Source organism: Citrus sinensis, chromosome 1 (genome assembly GCF_022201045.2).
Source record: "Citrus sinensis cultivar Valencia sweet orange chromosome 1, DVS_A1.0, whole genome shotgun sequence".
Lineage (NCBI taxonomy): Eukaryota > Viridiplantae > Streptophyta > Magnoliopsida > Sapindales > Rutaceae > Citrus > Citrus sinensis.
The window spans coordinates 11,925,020-11,945,966 of record NC_068556.1 but is presented as its reverse complement, the minus strand read 5'-3'; the positions used below and the strand labels follow the sequence as shown (position 1 = coordinate 11,945,966).

The following is a 20,947-nucleotide window of genomic DNA, read 5'->3' as shown; positions in this document are numbered from 1 at the left end:
GCAACATTAATCTTTTCTTGGTGATTCATAACTGCTTCTTCAAATTGCCACTAAAGAGATGTGCTACTGTTTTTCTCATTTCGGAATCTCTCTCGAACCTCCATTGTACATGCAAAAAGATTTGTACTGTCAAAAATTCTCGAGAGTTAAATGCATCCACAAAAGCCATATCTAGAATGCCGAGTGTAATGTTACTCTTTAGAAACAACTCACAATGGCTTCTTCAATTTGTCAGTGAAGAGATGTATTACTGCCCTAATGAAGTGATTGATGCCGTTTTTGGAGTACTAGAATTTAAATGTAATGCCAGAGAGATAAGACAGAAATCTCATTTCCTTTGCTTCCGGTATTGAAAGAAAATAAAATGTTACATTCAATACAAATGCTTCCTCGTACAACACAATAGCCTACAAAATACAGCTATTGTGTTTAAAAAAAAAAGAGGGAAAAAAGGCTTTTGAAAAAATATTAAAAAAAAAAAAGCCCACTACAAAACGATGTAAACCCCACAAATAACAATATGAAAGAAGCCTAAAACAAAATTGAATCAAAAAAATCGAAAAAGAAAAGAAAGCAATCCAGGCATGTCAGAATTTGCCCAACACGGATGCCTGGTTATATAAAAACTGCACATTATCACACCGAGTGATATGGCCTCAAGCAAACACCCCTCCTGTTGAAATAACGTGAGGGAAAGAATAAATTGACCCAGATGTCAATGATTGTAGCATGGGTTGATAGAGAATATATTATACACATGATGGTGGCAGACAATGAGATTATATGCACAGATATGCAAAGCGTGCTGGGCTGCTAGCGCACCATGAACATGGGATTGAAAATTTGACTTGTTATTTTGAACATCACTCTGTGCGTGGTAGTAAGAACCCAAAACCTGAGTTTTCACGAATTACTGCTGGAGGTTCAACATCAGCTATGTCCACTTGTTGCAATGACTTGGAGATGTCATCAACCGTAAAAGGGATGCTGTATTGATAATTAATTTGTAAACAGACCGACAATGGATTGTGTTAAGTACGAAAATAGACAAACAAGTAGGTGCAGAAGGTATTGGAAAATATTACCTCGAGTCATCATCTAACAAAAAGGAACTGCTGACAGCGTTGTTTGAGTCCTCAGTCATAAGAACTCTCATACTCGAAATAACCTGCATTAGAGCACTTTCAGAATTATATTCATCCTTATGTGGAGTTCAGCAATCAGAAAAAGCCAGAAATAAGTTTGCTCATAAAGAAACTTTAACATGGGCATTAAAATTACTATTTGTTAGTGCCAATTTCAGTTACTTACTTCTGAAGAGACGCTATGTGTACCATATTTGTCATCCCAGTACATTGTACTGATCCTGTATAACTGTTGTATGCTGAGTACCTGAGGAAATCGCAAGCCAGAAGATAAAATAAGAATGTAATATAACCACAAAGGTATAACAAGAAAACATAAAATCAAACATGAACTTTCTACAAGCTTGAACAGGAGAAGGCACTAACAGGGCAAAGTTCTTTCGTGATTTCATTCAAAGTCTTCTTGGGCTTTTGATTTATGACCTGAGTCATAAAGTGAACAAGAAAAATAGTAATCAGCACAGTATAATGATAATTATGACAATCAGCTACTGAATGTATAAAGAAAAGAATCTTACAAGGAACCCTACAGCCTGCCTAATATGCTTCAACTCATCCCAAGCAGAACCTGCATACTGAGCACACAAAGAATATAGGTAAGCCATAAAGTGATGATGCAGGGAAATTAAAGGATACGAATGATTGTAAGGTGCTTACTTCCTCAGTTGCATCATAGCACCACTGTTCTAATTCAGCCAAACCTGCTTTTACATACTCCCCATTACTAAATGAGCAGCACTCGCGCCTCAGAAGAAGACTGCAAAGGTTATGAGATATATTTCACATAATTCCATATTTGGTGCATACAAACAGGCAGATAGCCATATGCTCACACACACACACATGCACGCACACACACACGCACAGAGAGAGCGAACCTATTGAACAGTTGGACATTGATGAACGAGAATATTTGTGTGAATACTTTACGGACTAAGAAGGGGGGAACCTGAAAATCCAGAACATGGAATGATGTTATTCCTAGAGGTAAAATCACAAGTGATCAAGTCATTTTCAATGGAACTCATAACTCACATAGTTAACTTTCATAGTCTTCAAATAACTATTCAAGCTTTTCACAATGCTTTGCCAATGGGCAATTAATGCTTGCTGAGCAACAGCATTAGCTTGTGAACGCCCTTTAACTAAACTTGCTCGTGAGGTCCTGGGTGCCTGCATTGTATAAATATATTTAAAAGAATGAAAGATTATTGCTTTTAATCCCACCCAAGAGGTATTCAGCCACATTTGGAGTGGAATGACCTCAAATCAGTGCACATGGATGCCCAAACTCTTTTAAGAAAATACGTCATTAATAAGAGAGCATTATTGGATTTAGGCCCTGGTAGCAAAGGGCAGACCCAGAACTTTTTCATCACCCTGGGCTAATTTGTAAAATTATTATCAATATTTATGTGACCGTTGGGTGCATATAAATAAGTAAAAAATTCACATATCAAACAACATGACATCAAAACTCTTAGCACAATATATATATTTAATAAAAGATTGACAACAATATCACACATAAGCTTAAAATATAAATTATTAAAATTGTACCATTAAAAAAAAATTTAAAATCCCTTTCAATTTTATTGATTGAGAAAGTGAAGTCTTTGAAATTCGATACAATGGAAAGGAAATGAGCAAATATGACTGAAAAAAATAAACCATGAAATTGTGAATATGTAAATTGTCACTAAATGTTATTTTTTTAACCAAGAGAGGGCATCTTTACAGTTGATCTATTAAAAAAAATTATAACTTATTAAAAAGTGGAGTTCACTCTTATTTATAACTAACCAAAATTTGGATTAGAGCTTTTATTATTATACAAACGTTAATTCTTATATAGAATATCACTATAGAGAGGTTTTACTATAATATTAGTGCCAATGTTATAATATATTGACATACTTTTCTTTCAATTAGAACATTTGTATAATACATTAAAGCAATAATAACATTTTAGCCCCCTTATGATTTTAATTTATTCAATAGATATTAATTTAATCATTTTATAAAATAAGTAATTAACTCCAAGTGAAGAAGAATTAGGGACATATTTCAAAATAAAATAAAAACTCTATTATTATATAAAAATGAATAAAAAATAAGGGGGTATAGATGATTTTTTCTTGGGCTAGACCTACAGGTGTAGGTCCACCTCTGCTAGCAACGGTGAAAAGAATGTTTCTTCTTCCTTCTCTGTAATCAGCAAACTAGCATTTCAAGGAAGGGACAAGTTCACTAGGGTTATTACAACTATTTTCGTACTTTTTCTCTAATGTTTGGACCCAGTACAAGCAAAGTCTTGTTTCCGGTTTTCTTAAACAAGCTGTTGTTGATATTCCTTGGTACTGAATAATTAATTTGCAGGTATTTCTTTTCCTTTTCTCTAAATATTCGTTTTGTTAAAAAGTAAAAACAAGACATATCATGAAAAATTGGGGGGCGGGGGAAAGAAAAAAGGTACTTCACTCGAACCTGAATACACAAACCAAGCAATGGAGAGATCTCTTTCTTTAGATTGTCTCTTATCATCCCATATATTTTTTCAAGGAAGGCAGTAAGCTGCTGCTTAAAGAGCAAAGCTGGATACTTGGCCTCGACCTGTCGTAAGTCATCCAGCCTACCAAGCCCTCTACCATTAAGAAATGAGAGCCCTGCACTTTGAGGAGAAGCACGCAACCCCTAACATTTGCAGAAGGGAGAAGAAATATTCAAAGATGAAGGGTTAGGAAAAATGTACAAAACAAGAACAAATCACTTTAAAGGGGAAACCTGCCCCACCCCCCCAACCCCAGAAAACCCCCCTCCCCCGAAAAAAAAATGAGGAACTTGTTAATGGGAAAGCTGTTGCTTCTCACTTGAGACATCCTTCCAAAAAGAGAAGCTGATGTTGTTCTACGCCGTTGCGGGGTCAAGCTAGCCGCACCACTTGCTTTGAGTGTGTGTTGAAGCAGCAGCAATAATGTTGATGAATTAGATAGCCAATAGGCTAATACATCATTATTATCCTGGACCTTCAATAAGTTGGATGTTGCCAACATTAGTGTTATATAAACCATGCGTCTGCACTTCCTTGCACCGACTTCAAATGCAATGCAATTTGGATTGCATTTCATGTTGATGAATGGAACTGAATAAAGAACTATAATGCCACCAGAAAGAATACCTCTATAGCTGAAGCTATTGTCTGGATGATACGGTCAAAAACAGTAGTTCTTTCAACTTCGAATGACCTCCAGTGAAGAAGACACTTGTATATGACAGAAGCAGCAACAGGTTTGCTACGAGAGAATCCCAAGTTCTGTGATACGCACTTGATCAGAAGGTCTTGGTTCTCCTGAAACAAAAGAGTAGAATACATAAAAACAAAAAAGAACCAAAAAATTAACCTTTGGAGTACTGGAAATTAAAAAAAAAAAAAAGAAAACTAGAAGTAAATGCCATGATATACAATAGCATGCATTATGGTGCGAATTTTCTGATGCATTTCACCCAAATATTTTGTTTCGTGGGCCACCAACCTGCTGCTTTTCATTAAGAGATTTTTGAGGTTTTTCTTCAGATTCAGGCTCACGTGCACTGGTTACAGCAAGAGTCACGTCCTGCATACCGAGAGTAAGCAATAGAAAAATTAACAAATTCCATTCTTGAGAGCTTTGTCCAAGCAAATTTATTAAAACTTCAGAAGCACAATGCTTCCTTACTGGAGTAACCTTCATTTCTCCATTTTGAACATTTCCATTCTCTGGAGTTCTCTGCAAATTAATGAGTGTACAGTTTCATAAGCTTCTATGTAATAATGCAAAGGATTGTTAATTAATCATGCACATTTATACCTGAATAACCAAAGTCTTCGGTCGTGCAGACAAAGATTTCCCTGTGGGGGACATTGCCAATGCCTGCTGACGAATTACTTGATTCTCTGATTCTGAATTGCAAAGTTTCTCTTCCAGCCTGATCATACAAAAATGAAAGAAAAAAATGTTAAAAATGTATGATGATAAAAAAGAAAATTCAGATAGAGAGAAGCATAATTATACTTGCAGCCACATTGGAAGCAAAGATGGTGATTAACAATAAGCAAGGTATTTATTTGCATGAATAATACAAAATAAAAAGAACTGCTTTCAATAGCATCCACAAACCTCTGCATAGATTCCTGAAGTTGGCCCACTTTTTCTTCTGTATCTTCAAGTTTCTTAACCAGCTCTGTATTTCTGACCTCAGCATCCATGCAAGCCTTTCTGGCCTCTTCTGCTGATTGCCTTTCTGATAGCAGCAAAGCCTGTGAAATATGAAAAGATCATAAGACACTAAATTCAGATATCCAATCTCTAGGTCACAACTCGATAATCATCAATTATCCACTCATCATACTTATCTGTGGAAAAGTCAAATGTTTTCTATCCTATTTTTAAGGAAAAAAGATAGGGATAGAATTTCAGTTTTTTGATAGAGTTTGTTTCCTAGTTTCTTGGTCTGCAGTTAGTTGTTTACTTTCCTACTCTTGCACGTTATGTAGTTTAGAATCTATATATGTATTATGTAATCCTATTGTAAAAGATAAGAAAATGAGATACATATTTCTTCAGTAATTTTCTCATGGTATCAGAGCCACTCTTTGATTCTTGGGTTTAGTTTTCAATTCTATTTGAATACCAATGTCAAAGTATAGCGAGCAAGAAACTTCTGAGTTATCTTCAGAGCAGTTGCAACGGCATCTACAACCATCAAGTTATGTTTCTAATGATAGTCCATCACTTCAGATCACAACCCATAAATTGAATGGTCAAAATTTTCTTCAGTGGTCCCAATCCGTGAAGATGTTTATCAGAGGTAAAGGGAAGATTGGTTACCTTACTGGTTCAATTAAAGAACCAACTGAAGAAGACCCAAAGTTTCAAACTTGGGATGCTGATAACTCAATGATCATGTCATGGTTAGTGAATTCAATGGAACAAGAAATAGGTCAAACTTACTTGTTTCTGCCAACAGCAAAAGATTTGTGGGATGCTGTCACCGAGACCTATTCTGATTTGGGAAATTCTGCTCAGATTTATGATCTAAAAACCAGAATTCGAGAAACCAAACAAGGTAGTCAAGGAGCGACTAAATACTACAATATTTTGAAGGGCTTATGGCAAGAGTTAGATCAGTACTATGATGGCGAGTGGGAATGTGCCGCTGATAGTGCTAAATACAAGAAGATGTTAGAAAAAGAGCGTGTATTTGAATTCTTAGCAGGTTTGAGTTCAGACCTTGATGAAGTCCGTGGGCGAGTTCTTGGCAAGGAACCTCTACCTTCTACCAGGGAAGTGTTTTCTTATGTAAGAAGAGAGGAAAGTAGAAAGAATGTGATGATGGGAGGTTCTTCAGCAGAGAATTCGGCCTTGATCTCTGTTACACCAGAAGCTCCACTGGTTGGGGGAACAAAAAACCTGAAGAAGAGTGATGAGAAGGACAGAGTTTGGTGTGATTATTGCCACAAGCCAAGACATACCAGAGATGCATGTTGGAAGCTTCATGGAAAACCTCCAAATCTGAAAAACAATAAATTCTCTGGTAAACATAGTCGTGGTTTCCAAGTTGTTGGGGAGAATCAGCCGACAACCAACACTGGAGAAACCGAATCTCAACTCTTCACTAAAGAGCAGTTAGAGCAACTGTACAGGTTTCTAAATCAGTCACAATCTCTCCCAAATCCTTCATCCTTTAGTTCTTTAGCCCAGAAATGTAATAATTTCACTGCTTTAGGAGTTTTTTATGAGAAACAAGATCCATGGATCATCGATTCAGGAGCAACCGATCATATGACCAGCCATTCTAAATTATTTTCTTCATATATTCCATGTTCTGGAAGTCAAAAAATTAAAATTGCTGATGGTTCACTATCTTCTATAGCAGGAAAAGGATCTATTCCTATCTCCACAAATTTGGTGTTGACATCTGTTCTTCATGTTCCTAATTTGTCTTGTAATCTTTTATCTGTTAGCAAAATTACCAAGGATCTTCATTGCATTGCTAAATTCTCTCCTTCCTATTGTGAATTTCAGGACCTGTGTTCGGGGAAGAAGATTGGCAGTGCTAGAGAGGTAGATGGTTTGTACTACTTCGAGGAGGATGTTAGTTTGTGTGGAGAAGCTCAGGCAGCAAATAATGAACTAACTTTCTCTATTGAAGATGAAATAATGTTGTGGCATCTCCGATTAGGTCATCCTAGTTTTTCTTATTTACAACATTTGTTTCCTTTACTATCCAAGAATAAAAATCCTTCTTTGTTTCAGTGTGAAATTTGTGTATTGTCCAAACATCATCATGCATCTTTTCCTTCACAGCCGTATAAAAAATCTGCACCTTTTTCTCTTATACACAGTGATATTTGGGGACCCTCTCGTGTTACAAACATTTCGGGGGCTAAATGGTTCATAACTTTTATTGATGACGACACTCATGTTTGTTGGGTGTACTTGCTTAAAGAAAAATCAGAAACTGCAACAGTTTTTAAAACCTTTCATACCATGATTCAAACACAATTTCAAGCACAAATCCAAGTATTTAGAACTGATAATGGGGGAGAATATTTTGCTACTGCCCTTGGTCATTATTTCATGGAAAATGGCATTGTGCACCAATCCTCTTGTGTAGATACTCCTCAGCAAAATGGTGTTGCTGAACGGAAAAATCGACACCTATTAGAAGTTGCACGCTCTCTTATGTTCACAAATAGAGTGCCAAAACAGTTTTGGGGTGAAGCCATTCTCACAGCATCATACTTGATAAATCGTATGCCTACCCGAATCTTTAATTTTCAGTCTCCATTAAATGTTTTCACAAAATTCTATCCCTTCGCTAAGGTTTTCACATCTTTAACACCAAAGATTTTTGGGTGTATTGCTTTTGTTCACGTTCATAAACAGAACCGGAGCAAACTTGATCCTAGGGCTTTAAAATGTGTATTTCTTGGCTATTCTCCCACTCAAAAAGGCTACAAATGTTATGATCCATTGTCTAAAAAATTCTTCGTCACAATGGATGTTACATTTTTTTAAAATAGGTCTTTCTTTACCAAAACTTCTCTTCAGGGGGAGGATCATACTCAGGAGATCATTTTTGGGAATTATCTCTTCCAATGCCTATTATGTCTTGTGTACCTCCTGTTCCTTCTACAATGCCATCAATTGTGAATAATGAAAAATCATTAGAGAGAGTTCCAGAACCAGAGCTTCAAGTCTACACACGACGGAATTCGAAAAGGTCAAATCATCATTCCTCTCCTCACTGATCCAAAGACAAGCAACTTGGAACTTGCAGGTAACATTCATTCTAATCCTATTTCAGAATCTGTTTTAGAAACTACAAATGATCTAGATGTTCCAATTGCACAACGGAAAGGAACTAGGTCTTGTACTCTTCATCCAATTTCTAAGTATGTGTCATATCATAGATTATCTCCATTTTTTAGAGCTTTTACAGCTAACCTGTCTGTTATAGCAATTCCAAAATCTGTACAGGATGCTCTTTCTATTCCAGAATGGAGAGATGCTGTGTATGCAGATATGAGAGCTCTAGAAAAAAACAAAACTTGGGAACTAGTCAAGTTACCAGAAGGAAAAAAACCAGTGGGTTGCAAGTGGATTTTTGCAGTTAAATACAGAGCAGATGGGTCACTTGAGCGGTACAAAGCTAGGCTCGTCGCGAAAGGTTTTACACAAACATATGGCATTGACTACCAAGAAACGTTTGCTCCCGTGGCAAAGATGAATTCCATTCGGGTTTTGTTGTCTCTTGCAGCAAGCCTAGGATGGCAACTACAACAGTTAGATGTTAAGAATACGTTCCTTAATGGAGAGCTTGAAGAGGAGGTATATATGGATCTACCACCAGGTTTTGAGAATGAATATGGTATTGAAAAAGTGTGCAAGCTGAAGAGATCACTTTACGGCTTAAAACAATCTTCTCGAGCTTGGTTTGACAGATTTACCAAATCTGTTCGTAGCTTTGGATATTTATAGAGTCAAGCAGATCATACAATGTTTTTTAAACACTTCACTGATGGTAGTGTTGTGATCGTCATTGTATATGTAGACGATATCATCTTGACTGGAAGCAATGTAATAGAAATGGAAAATCTCAAGAAGGTTCTTGCTAGAATTTGAGATGAAGGATCTTGGACCCTTAAGATACTTTTTGGGCATGGAAATTGCAAGATCCAGTAAAGGCATTTTTGTTTCTCAAAGGAAATATACTTTAGACTTGCTCAAGGAAACTGGCATGTTGGGATGCAAACCTGGAGACACTCCTATTGATCCTTATCACAAATTGGGATATGCAATTGAAGGAAAATCAGTGGATAGAGAAAGTTACCAAAGGTTGGTTGGTAAGTTGATATACTTGTCTCATACTAGGCCAGACATAGCCTTTGCAGTAAGTGTTATTAGTCAATTTATGCACTCTCCATGTAAAGAGCACTTGGAAGCTGTTTACAAGGTTCTCAAGTACCTGAAAAAAACTCCAGGAAAAGGTCTGCTATTCAAGAAAAATAACAATCTGCAAGTTGAAGTATATAATGATGCAGATTGGGCTGGATCTGTTATTGATAGAAGGTCAACTTCAGGGTATTGCACATTTGTGGGAGGAAACTTGGTAACTTGGAGGAGTAAGAAGCAATCAGTGGTTGCAAGAAGCAGTGCCAAAGCTGAATTTAGAGCAGTAGCACATGGTATTTGTGAACTTTTGTGGTTAAAGAAGCTACTTGAAGAATTGAAGATTATTATTGATGTTCCTATGAAGTTGTATTGTGACAACAAGGCAGCAATAAACATTGCTCATAACCCTGTTCATCATGACAGAACTAAACATGTTGAAGTGGATCGTCATTTTATCAAGGAGAAAATAGAAAGTGGTTTGATATGCATGACCTTTGTTCCAACAACAAAGCAGCTAGCCGATATTCTTACTAAAGGACTTCATAAATCAAGCTTTGAGTCACTAACTAGCAAGCTGGGAATGATTGATATCTTCGAACCAGCTTGAGGGGGAGTGTGGAAAATTCACATGTTTTCTATCCTATTTTTAAGGAAAAAAGATAGGGATAGAAAAGAAAAAAGATAGGGATAGAATTTCAGTTTTTTGATAGAGTTTGTTTCCTAGTTTCTTGGTCTGCGGTTAGTTGTTTACTTTCCTACTCTTGCACGTTATGTAGTTTAGAATCTATATATGTATTATGTAATCCTATTGTAAAAGATAAGAAAATGAGATACATATTTCTTCAATAATTTTCTCATTATCCAATGTTTGAAATGTGAGAAACTAAAGAATGAATATCCACCAGAAGTTGTTAAACTTTTAAAGACTCGGAAAAACAAAAATATGGATTGACGGATCAGCTACCTATCAAAATTATCAGCCCAATAGGTTAAAACATAATTAAACCCTAGACACATATAAAAGCTACTACATTTTGTATGTTTATGGATATCAATTGTTATGCTAATAACTAACGCCAAGATGATGATAAGATGGATTAAGTCAGAGAAATGAAAAAAAAAAAAAATGATGCCAGATTGTAGCTTAAAAGGAATTCTAGGAAGACAAAATATTAATTTGAAGACACTTCTGCAATTATAATAAAATATTTTTGGAAGTTAATATGCAGTCATAGTCATGTGCTAAGATATAGCAAACTTATTTGCACAGCAGGGAAAAATGATTGCTTAATGAAGCAACAATTCAAATTTAGTCATTTTGGTTGAGCTTCTTTTGCATGTAACCATAGCACCAAAGTCAATTTGTCATTGCTAGAGAACAGGATGTCCTTACCTCCTATAAGCCTTAGCTTTTAGATTTAAGTGCCAACGAAATAAGGTATACAAGCAGGTATTGACCAAGAAGTCATGTGCAAATCCCCTACATGATAGCATTGTATTTGTTTCAATATATGTTGTGCATTTGATTGTGCTTGCGATTTGTTCATGTGACAAGACCATTGATCAAATTCGATCCTGAATATGAGGGCTAGTAAAGCTTAATACTATTGTTTGGGCCCTCACCTACTGGCTTAAACTTGTAGGTCAAATGGTAACTTGACAATTATGATCACCCAGTTCAGAGTGCACACCTTTAGGCTGTCCACCTCAGCTGTTAATGACTCGATCTTTTCTGTGTCGTGAACTATTACAGGAGTTTCTTTAACAATTGGCGGTGCCTCTTCAATAGCTTTCCTGGCCGCCTCTTGTTCTTTCAGGATCCTGAAATTTGCTTCTTCTACTTGAAGTTGCATTGCTTGCAAAGCATCCTGTAACTTGGCAATTTCTTGGGCCTTTTCCTCTTCCAAGTTAGTCTGCAATGCAACCAGATTATGTAAAAATATAATCCAATGCATTTTGACATCACAGCATATGAGATTTTAACATATTTAATTACCCTTAGTTGTTTCTCAAACTGCAATCTCCATGTAAGTTCTTCCACACGCTTTTCTAGTTTGTCTTTTGCTTCTTTAAGGGCCCCAGTTTCTCTTGCAGCCTAAATGAATTACAAAAGTAACTTTATTTTTGTTATACATAAAAGCAAGAAGTTAACATGTTCGCTATAACAAAAACACATCAAGGAGGTCATCTGACCATTTTAAGATTTCGAAGCTCTCTTCGAGCAACTCTTCGCCTCCAACCACACTGGGTGATTACTGCTGCCTTCTTGAGACTCTTATAATAAGAACATGCTGTGTGACGACGCAGATAAGCCTGAAAGTGACCAACAAAAATCATCACTTAACACTCATTGCTGATGAAAATGATTTATTATAAATTACTTTGCTTCCACTGCACCATAGCAGCTAAACTCACAAATCACTTCTAAAGGTCAAATGTCTTCTATTCCAATTTCTTATAACATATAATCAGACAAGGAGGCGAACAAGACCTCAATGATAATTGCGGCCTTCGTTTGCTTTCGGAATCTAAATTCATTGCGAGCAACCATCGCTCTTAACCCTGTCTGCAATTGAATTGCAGATGACCGTGCGGTTAAATAGGATGTCCTGGCAGTGTAACTATGGAAATTCTTCTGAATCTTCAAAGCTGCTGCTTCCCGCCGCAACTGCTCATACAGTTTGCAAGCCAATATGCCTATTCACAATTGGAAATCATAGAAAAGAGTAACTGTCCATATCCCATTTTTGAAGGGCCAAAAGATGTCATAATAGGAAATATTAATTTGTAATTATGTACGGATAAACATCAAAATTCCTACAAGTTATAATCAGAACAATAACAGTGTGGGTTTTTCATTACTTATGAAAGACAAACTTCAAGTTACACAAGTAAAACAATAAATTGAGCAAGCATAGTTTGACAGCTTAAGAAGATACCTCGCCAATAAGATTGCAACACAATAGCAGCTTTGCGCAATGCAATGAACTCCTTTCGTGCAATATAAGTACGAATCTGTCTTTGGATGATTCTGGCAGCATTGCCTAGCACCTCAGCTCTTCTTGCATCCAGCTCAGCCATTTGGCCAGCTCTTAAAAACACTTTTGTCTTACCTATCTGAAATGCCAATTACATTCAACAGCCATCTGGAAGTCAGAGCCAACAATAAAGCACTTCGCAAGTTCTCTGTATTCTATATGGATGATTATGCAAACAATTTTAAATGATAATCATTGAAGAAGTTTTAGCTACAGGTGTCACAGATGCTGTGAGTAATGTCTAGCTAGCTGTTGAAATTAAATCTAAAAATTTTCTTCGAGCTACTAAGCAACGTAAAAATTGCAATTGGCTGTATCAGCTGGGTTTCCAATCAAACCAGCCATTTGGGTAAGGAACTACAGGCCTAAAACCTAGCTGGCTGATAAAGACCTTTACTGCCAAACAATAAAGGTTCAGGAAGGGGCTAGGTCTTAGTCTCCACCTTGGAACACCCTGCCAAGAGTATAATGAGCATGATCTTTAAGTTTAATCTCCTATCATGTGGGGTCCTAAAACGATGGGGGGAAACTTTCCATCAACTACTCAATGTATTACCATCAACTAGAGAAGGTAATGGAAAAAAGGTCCTTAATAAGTCATTCCCTGTCCACAATTCCACCCTCCCGCCGCCCTCTTCCTGACTCTCCAAGGATGCTTGATTCATTTGCTTGGCACACCAGTGTCTGTAGCTTTGGTAATCAGCCACCAATCAAATGAATCAATCAGCCCATAGCCTCTTGTTTTAAGATAATACTCAATTAAATCAAATGCCCCTTGGCTTTCTGAAATTTTCATATTTTGTCACCCTAGACATGAAACAGGAATGTATTATTCTGTACATATTCTCGATGAGGCTTAGGTCTCCTATTCTCAAGCTCAGGGCATTGCAGTTTCCATTAATATCATCAAGATGACAAGTTTAAAAAAAAAAAAAATTAGGTGCTTAAGTTACCTGATAACCCTTCAGTCCCATTTTATCCAGAATCTTTTCGCATGCAACCTTGTCATCATAACTGCACAAAAACAAAATTTCATGAAAAAGAAGTCATACAATATATGAGTAACTAATGATGATGATGATGTCGCATTCATTTACATGCTATGCAGATAATCACCGACTGAAAGCAAAAAATTTTAAATCAATTCCTGAATTTCAAATAACAGGAAAAGAAAAAAAATACATAACCTACTTTCCATCTAGAACATCCGGAGCAAGAACACCAAAACGGTGAAGAAACTCATAAAATGTCCGTCTTGTTGGATATCCAGCACAGCTTATCCTAATTGCCTCAAGAACACCCTAAAAACGGAACACAAAGACGCAAAAAAAAAAAAAAAGGGTAACCAGAACTGTAGGTTTCATAAAACATGGTAGTTGAGTGTTGCATATTTGACGAATTAAATAATGAATAACAACCAAAGAATAAAACTGCAGCCAGACTATACTCACACCACATCTCAATTGCTGAATTATGTTGGCGTTCTCAAAAATAGCTGGCCTGAGGGCGTTGTTTGGCTTCACACATCTGATATAGTGAGGTTCTGTTGAATTCAAGGTCTCCATCAAAGATTGAAGTTGTAGCTACAGTTTTGAGAACATATCTCACCCGTTAGAAAACAAATGTATCACCAGAAATCTTGAGGGCATAAGGTGAATAGCTGCATATTACTTATAAATACAATTTCATGAAGAATGCTAAATGTCAAATTTGTGCACAATCTCCCAAAAAAATTACAGAATCCAAAATTGAGTCATATCTTAATCTGTTCATCAATTATAAATGCATTTTCATGAAGAGTGCTAACTGTCAAATTGGTGCACAATCTCCCAAAAAAAATTTACAGAATCCAAAATTGAGTCATATCTTAAGCTGTTCATCAATATAAAGCAGCACCATGAAAACTGAGTTACTTTTTCTCCCTCAAAGTAACTACCACTAGGAAAATGAACACTAAGGACCAAAGGGAATTTTCCATTTTTTCTTTTTTTATTCCTGGTTGTAATCATGCATTGGATATCATACATGCTGAAACAGTTATAAGCTAGGCAAAAACTTGGATGCAAGTTTGTAAGCTAGCTTTTATATTACATAAATAGCAGCAGTCAAATTCTTCACCATTGGACTTGGTCAAACATACATCAAAGGGTGTATGTCTTTGTAAGAGAATTGCATAATTGTCAGTATCATGTCATTGACCATACAGTTATGTTTCTCTATCAGTGACAATGGGAAGAAATATCTGGATCTGAAAGAAGTGAACACCAAAACAAATTACATCTCATCCAATAAAGACACTAAAAGCCAAGCAAACCATGCACACCTTAAAGCGGGATCCAATGGAAGAAAATTTAGAGGATTTCGATGATTCCTCTGGAAGCGGAGGAAATAGACCAGACACAAAAGGGCACTTTGAGGCCGTCAACAGAACCTGATGTTCAGCCACTACATAATCTTTGTTTTTGTCAAGGAATAGATCAGCCAGATAAGTTACCTAAAAAATAAATATCAAAAGAAAAATGTCAACAAATGCAAAGCAGAGAGAAGCAAGGCAAAAGTACAAGAGGAGAATTATGTTAAAGAATAATAAGTTTACCTCCCCTGCATAGTGAGATATAGTAAAACTAGTACGAGAAAGCTTAGGTTTAATAAACCGCTTGTTGCTTTTGAATGTCTGGTACAACTTCTGAGCAAATGTTTCATGTGTGGATTTGGGGAACATACTGTCAAAAGCAAGGACATACACACATGGAAACCAACATAAATAAATAAAATCATAGAATCATTGTTGCTAACAGTGTATAAAGTTTGCTGTTATTCATTATTATATCAGATTACATCAGACGGACAGACATACAAATTCCGATATGCGCAACGGAGAATGCTACTCAAGATAAAGCTTAAAAGAAACTAGATCAATAAAGTTTATCAACAGCTGCATACCAGGCTTCATCAAGAAGAGCTATGATCCCTCCAGGTTTCTGCAAAAGTTGTACAAGTTAATCCATAAATATCTGAATTGATGCATCAGAATTCAAGATTTGCTTTCAATCCAACACAATTCTTTATATATATATATAACCTAAACATACCTTCTCAATCAAATCCAACACATCTTGGTTATCAACAAATTCAATGTAGCTCCAATTGATTTCTTCTTTTGTATATTCTTCCTGTTCCATCTTAAAGACATGCTGCAAATAGAATTACCATACATTCAAATCAAGAGAGGCTCAAAATAGTATCCTGAGAACAAGGGAAGAACCGTGCCAAAAGTTACCAAACCTGATTAAAATGCTGTTGCAGTTTTTCATTCGTAAAATTGATGCAGAACTGTTCAAAACTATAAAACATGAAAATCTGTCAGCTTCAGTGATATACATAAAATTAAAAGGTAAAACTTGAAGTCAGTTTCTTACCTATTCAACTTGAAGCTTTCAAATCCATAAATATCGAGGACTCCAATTATTGTTCTTGAGTTTGGATCTTGGCCAATCGAAGAGTTAATCTTGTCCACAAGCCTATGAACATATGAGGATAAAAAGGCTAGGTCAAAATGATCAAATTATGAATTAATTGACCCGAATAAAATATTTAACTTTCTCAATGAGCATTAAATTTATCATTTTTGGCCAATATGTTTACAAAGGACAATAGAACATGAGAAACACCCGGGCCAAGGAAGTCCCCTACCAATCAAACAAGCGAGAATAAACAGTTTTAGCCAAGGCATCCCTGCTACTCACAGCAGCAACAGGATCCAGAGTTCTTGTAATAACTTCTTCTGGTGTTACCATCACACGATTTATCAGAGCATCTTCCAAGCTCTTGGCATCACACCTACGGTTCAACATAGTTAATAAGGAAATTAAATCCAACCAAAAGAAGAAAAATGGACAGACAACCAGAAAGATCGTCCCCAGAAAAAGAAGGAACATATAGATCGTACTTGAGAAGTTCAGCTGTCGTATTAAGATGGAACCTAGATTTCTCATCCTTGATCACAGATGAGTCCGCCTCCTCCCCCTTTGCAAATTCAATATTTCCAAGATGCAGAATTGCAGCTACAACTCTAAAAATTGCATCCTTAAAAGAGAAAATAAATATTAATCATCAGAAAATCTGAGTGTAACAGCAAGTACTCACTAATTCTCAATATTAATGGAAACACTAACCTGTTCTTCCTCACTGATTCCAACAATATCCATGGCCCTTCTGGTTGCAAGGTACTCCTCAGTATCGTCTACTCCGTCCAGTGCATAACAGTTGGACTGATTTAAGTAATGGAATGATTTAGGGTCTCCCAACTTAAACTTTTCTCTGACCTAGAAATTTAGAGGGATAACAACAGATTATAGCTTACAACAAGTCAGCAACAACATGAGAAATCCTGAATTTGCACATCAATAAACATGAAAACGAACAGAGCACATATCAATATAGATGTTGAGCATCAATACCTCAGGTGGTGCTGCACAAAGAAGGTAAAAGCAATGATAATTTCTTTCAGGATCTGAAATTTGGCAGACACGAGATCTTTCAAGCAAATAAGTTCGTACAGCTGCCCCAGAAATCCTCCCATTCTTATCAAATTGAAGCTCAACAAATTTACCAAATCGACTATATTCAACAAGATGGACAAAAAGGAAAAACTGAAATAAGCCCACAAATTTATCAAAGTGGCACCAGATTTGAAAAACCCCATTGTCACAATACACTTACCTGGAGTTATTGTTTCTGACAGTTTTAGCATTGCCAAAAGCTTCAAGAACTGGATTTGACTGTAGATTAATAATCAGAAACATCAATCCAGACATATGTTCCCCCCTCTTAAAATTAGATGATAAATCACAAAGACTACAGGAAGTACATAAGAAAGACAGTTCTAAACCAAAAAAGATATCTTCATCTTACTTCTAGAACTTGCTGTTCAACAGTCCGTCCTTCTACTCCAGATCGACCACCCAGGTAAGCAAGATATCTCATGAGCATCTTTGTTGTCTCAGTCTTACCTGCACCACTTTCTCCACTAACCAGAATAGAGTTGCTCTTCCCCTCATTGATCATTGCCCTATTAACAATAAGATAAAAAAGCAAATGAGAGAATGCATGACTAGAAAAACTATGATGTCAAATGGAGATATTAATGGGTTATGGAACAGGATTTGATTCTTCTCTTCCATTGGATGTCAACTACAAGAATTTTTGATATTACCATTCTTTTACATTCAGCTTGATTGGGATGCAGTTTTGGGTCTATTTTGTTGGTTTGCAATCTTATTCCTATGTCTCCAGTTTCAAGGTTTCTTTTTTCAAAGTTTTGTACAGATTTTGGTGTTCTACACTATGGGGAAGATTTTAGTTTATCGACCTCTTGCTCACTTTTGTAATGTTTATTCCCTTTTAATTTTGCATAAAAGTTTCTCTGTTTCCTATCAAAAATGATGTCAAATGGACATGAAGTTTACCTATATGCAACATCTGCAATGGCAAAAACATGAGGACTTAGCTCTCCAAATTGAGCTCCTTTATACTGTTCCATCATGTGAGTATCATACAAATGCGGTAATCTTTGGAATGGGTTTATAGCGATCAGAATATTCCCGGTGTATGTCTGTCAATTATATTAAACAATACTTCAGCATGTGAGAAATATAAAAAGTATTTTCATTGTATATCAGCAAATATCATAAATAACTATATTTCAGCATATGAAATTGTGAAAGGGAAAACAGAAAAAAATGTATTACATAGATTTCGTTAAGTTCATATCGTGCTGCCAAGTTGTGAAGCACTCCTGGTTCATGCAAATATGAAAGCTTTGTCATGTCATCTACACCTCCAGGGGGTGCTTCAGTATCTTTTGGAAATACCTTCGAAATATTTGTGATAACCTGCCACAGTGCTGCCGCTCAGAGTGATGATACTTAAAATTATGATAATACAGATGACTAAGAGGAAAGTTCAAGTTATAAATTTGCGAAATATTCATGTTGCACTGAGAAATAACAATATAACTTAAGAAGCATAACTGCAAACTAGATGTATAACTGAAAATTACTGACCAACGCTAATATTAGAATTTGTATATTAACCTTTCAAAAAATAAATTTTAACAGTTTCCCTAAAACCAATCATTTATGATTGTAGAATTCAAATAACGTAAATATTGATGGGTTCAAAAAAGATATCATTTTATCCTAAGTAGAACAAAGCTAATGATACATGCATAAGAGCCACCATTTGTACTCTATATAGAAAAATAGCTACAGAAATATACACTGCAAAATAAACTAGGCAGTTAAGGTCAACTCACTGTTTGGCCATTTGTGGTGTGAACATGAACTTCTTCAGCACTGATTTTAAAAACTTCTCCATCAACCCATGCCAGCTCAGGATGTTCAACCCAGACATGAGAACCAACAATAATGTTAACTGGTGCAGCCTGCAAAAAGAAGAATGTAAAGGTGAAAAAAAAATATTTGAGAGGATGTATAGAGAATGATGTTAGTCAAAGGATGCCAGAAAAACTTAATATTTCTCCACCATATATTCGCACTAAAAAAATCAATGGAAGCATCAAGAATCACTATTTCTTATTTCCAACTAATGATAGGTTCTTCAATAAATAATGTTCTGCTTAGCAGCCAATCCATGTTGTAACAATACTTTCTACCAGCAAGCCCCAAAGGAGTGGGTGGTGAAACTTATAAGGATTGACACATGTTTTAAATTTCCCATCTGATTTTCAAAAGGTATCACATTGTTATGGAAAAAAAAAAAAAAGGGAACAGGGTGATAAAAACAAACTTAATAACACTTCATGATAAACAAACTGGTTGAGAGGTTCCATAGGAATTCTACAACAATAATAGTCTTGAGCTTGAGCTTGTTTTTAAGGACATAAGTCCTCAATGATAGGCCATTTACTAGCCTGCCATGCATGTTAGATAAGTCAAGAGTTGAAGTCACAATTTCTGTTCTAACAGACTAAGGATTACATTGTACAACAAAAATAGCCAGTGAACTGCAGTTGGTCAAGAAACTGAAGACCACAACCAAAGCTTTTGCAGGCACTACCACAGCATTCTCAATCTCTATCTCATTCGTTGACTTCGGAATCGCACAGCCAAAACCAAGTCCATGCCAAGAAAATTGTAATATCCCACATTGCTAGTGAGTGAGTTCCTGGACTGGTTTATAAGTCATGGGCTCTCCTAACTAACACCAAATTTTGGGTTGCAAAGAAATAACAAAACTAACAGACTGACTGGTAGCAGAACTTGCAACTCAATGTATAGATAGATATATTGATGATATGGTTTTGTTCCATACTTCGTTGTTGGGCCGGACCTTTACAAAAATAGTCATTAAAGGGCAATACTACCACCATCTACGAACAATCCTACGAAACAAAAATGTGAATTTAAATTTGTTCTCCGACTCACTAATTCCAAGACCAGACTTAAGGATCAAAGAATACAGGTTTCTTCACCCCTGTCATAAGCCTTTAGCAAGTAAACCATTTTTCACTCTCAATGAGCAAAGGACTTGTTATTTCTACTAGAAGTTAATCAATTACCACCAAAAAGAAAAAGAATTTAACTGTATCTATAAGACATAATTTAAATACTACAATAGCAAATACAGGATCGTTTGATTATCAGGATCATGGATCAGCAATGTAAAACATAAATATTCAAATAAATCTCCAAGCTCTTCCTTCATATTTTCCTCTCGCAAATAACAATTCAACAATGCTCAGTACATGACCTATCACAATATTCATCAAAAATTTCTACTCAGATAATGCAATCATCAAATTTCAATATCATATTATAATTTTAAAACAACTTAAAAGATACAGACAGCAACCAATAGCCTGATCAAACTAAACAAATCAATCAGTTACAAAAGTGATCAATCAGTCCATCTTCAAAATTACCATGACGATTGTGTGCAGAGATCTTCTCCTCTAACTCATCGAAGAAATGTCCGAGTTCAGGAAAGACGAAATCACTGTGTCAGATCGGAGAGGCAGCTGTAAAGTCCCAATAAAAATTGACAAGAAAATAACAACAAAAAAATAAATAAATAAAGGTATGCAGTTTATGAGACAAAAAGAAAACGATAACGAGAAGAAAACAAAAGCTTTTCTTTTGTTCGGTTAAGAGAAATTGCAAAAGCTTTCGATTTTTGGTAATGGCGTCTCTCTCTCTAAAAGAAGAGATGTGAAATTTATATACAAAAAGTAATGTTAAAGCTTTCGCTCTCTGTAATCGTACTGGTCAGCTGGGGTCCAAATGAGGGAGAGAACTAGTTGGAC

At 36.0% G+C, this 20,947-nt stretch overlaps 1 protein-coding gene across 3 annotated transcripts; it reads right to left on the bottom strand.

Annotated features, from left to right (window-relative positions):
* Positions 1 to 315: 315 nt before the first annotated feature.
* Positions 316 to 20,947, bottom strand: LOC102629173 (myosin-17-like). Of its 3 annotated transcripts, none has more exons than XM_052440984.1 (39): positions 20,567 to 20,947; positions 18,938 to 19,066; positions 18,372 to 18,515; positions 18,090 to 18,235; positions 17,536 to 17,692; positions 17,344 to 17,402; positions 17,082 to 17,241; positions 16,797 to 16,946; positions 16,571 to 16,707; positions 16,315 to 16,461; positions 16,041 to 16,142; positions 15,907 to 15,964; positions 15,714 to 15,815; positions 15,565 to 15,602; positions 15,218 to 15,344; positions 14,945 to 15,115; positions 14,073 to 14,204; positions 13,813 to 13,922; positions 13,575 to 13,635; positions 12,523 to 12,700; positions 12,075 to 12,280; positions 11,777 to 11,896; positions 11,580 to 11,678; positions 11,275 to 11,496; positions 5,303 to 5,442; positions 4,994 to 5,111; positions 4,871 to 4,912; positions 4,679 to 4,759; positions 4,324 to 4,494; positions 4,016 to 4,171; positions 3,633 to 3,839; positions 2,181 to 2,318; positions 2,024 to 2,094; positions 1,803 to 1,902; positions 1,664 to 1,720; positions 1,512 to 1,568; positions 1,312 to 1,392; positions 1,086 to 1,168; positions 316 to 987 (listed from the first exon to the last, which is right to left on the bottom strand). In XM_052440984.1, the coding sequence occupies exons 1-39, from the start codon at positions 20,567 to 20,569 to the stop codon at positions 864 to 866; spliced, it is 4,584 nt and encodes a 1,527-aa protein (XP_052296944.1). In that variant the 5' UTR covers positions 20,570 to 20,947; the 3' UTR covers positions 316 to 863. The 3 variants fall into 3 exon arrangements, with proteins under 3 accessions (XP_052296944.1, XP_052296942.1, XP_052296947.1); XM_052440982.1 differs by having other exon boundaries at positions 4,862 to 4,912; positions 20,567 to 20,946; XM_052440987.1 differs by lacking the exon at positions 20,567 to 20,947 and having other exon boundaries at positions 4,862 to 4,912; positions 18,372 to 18,526.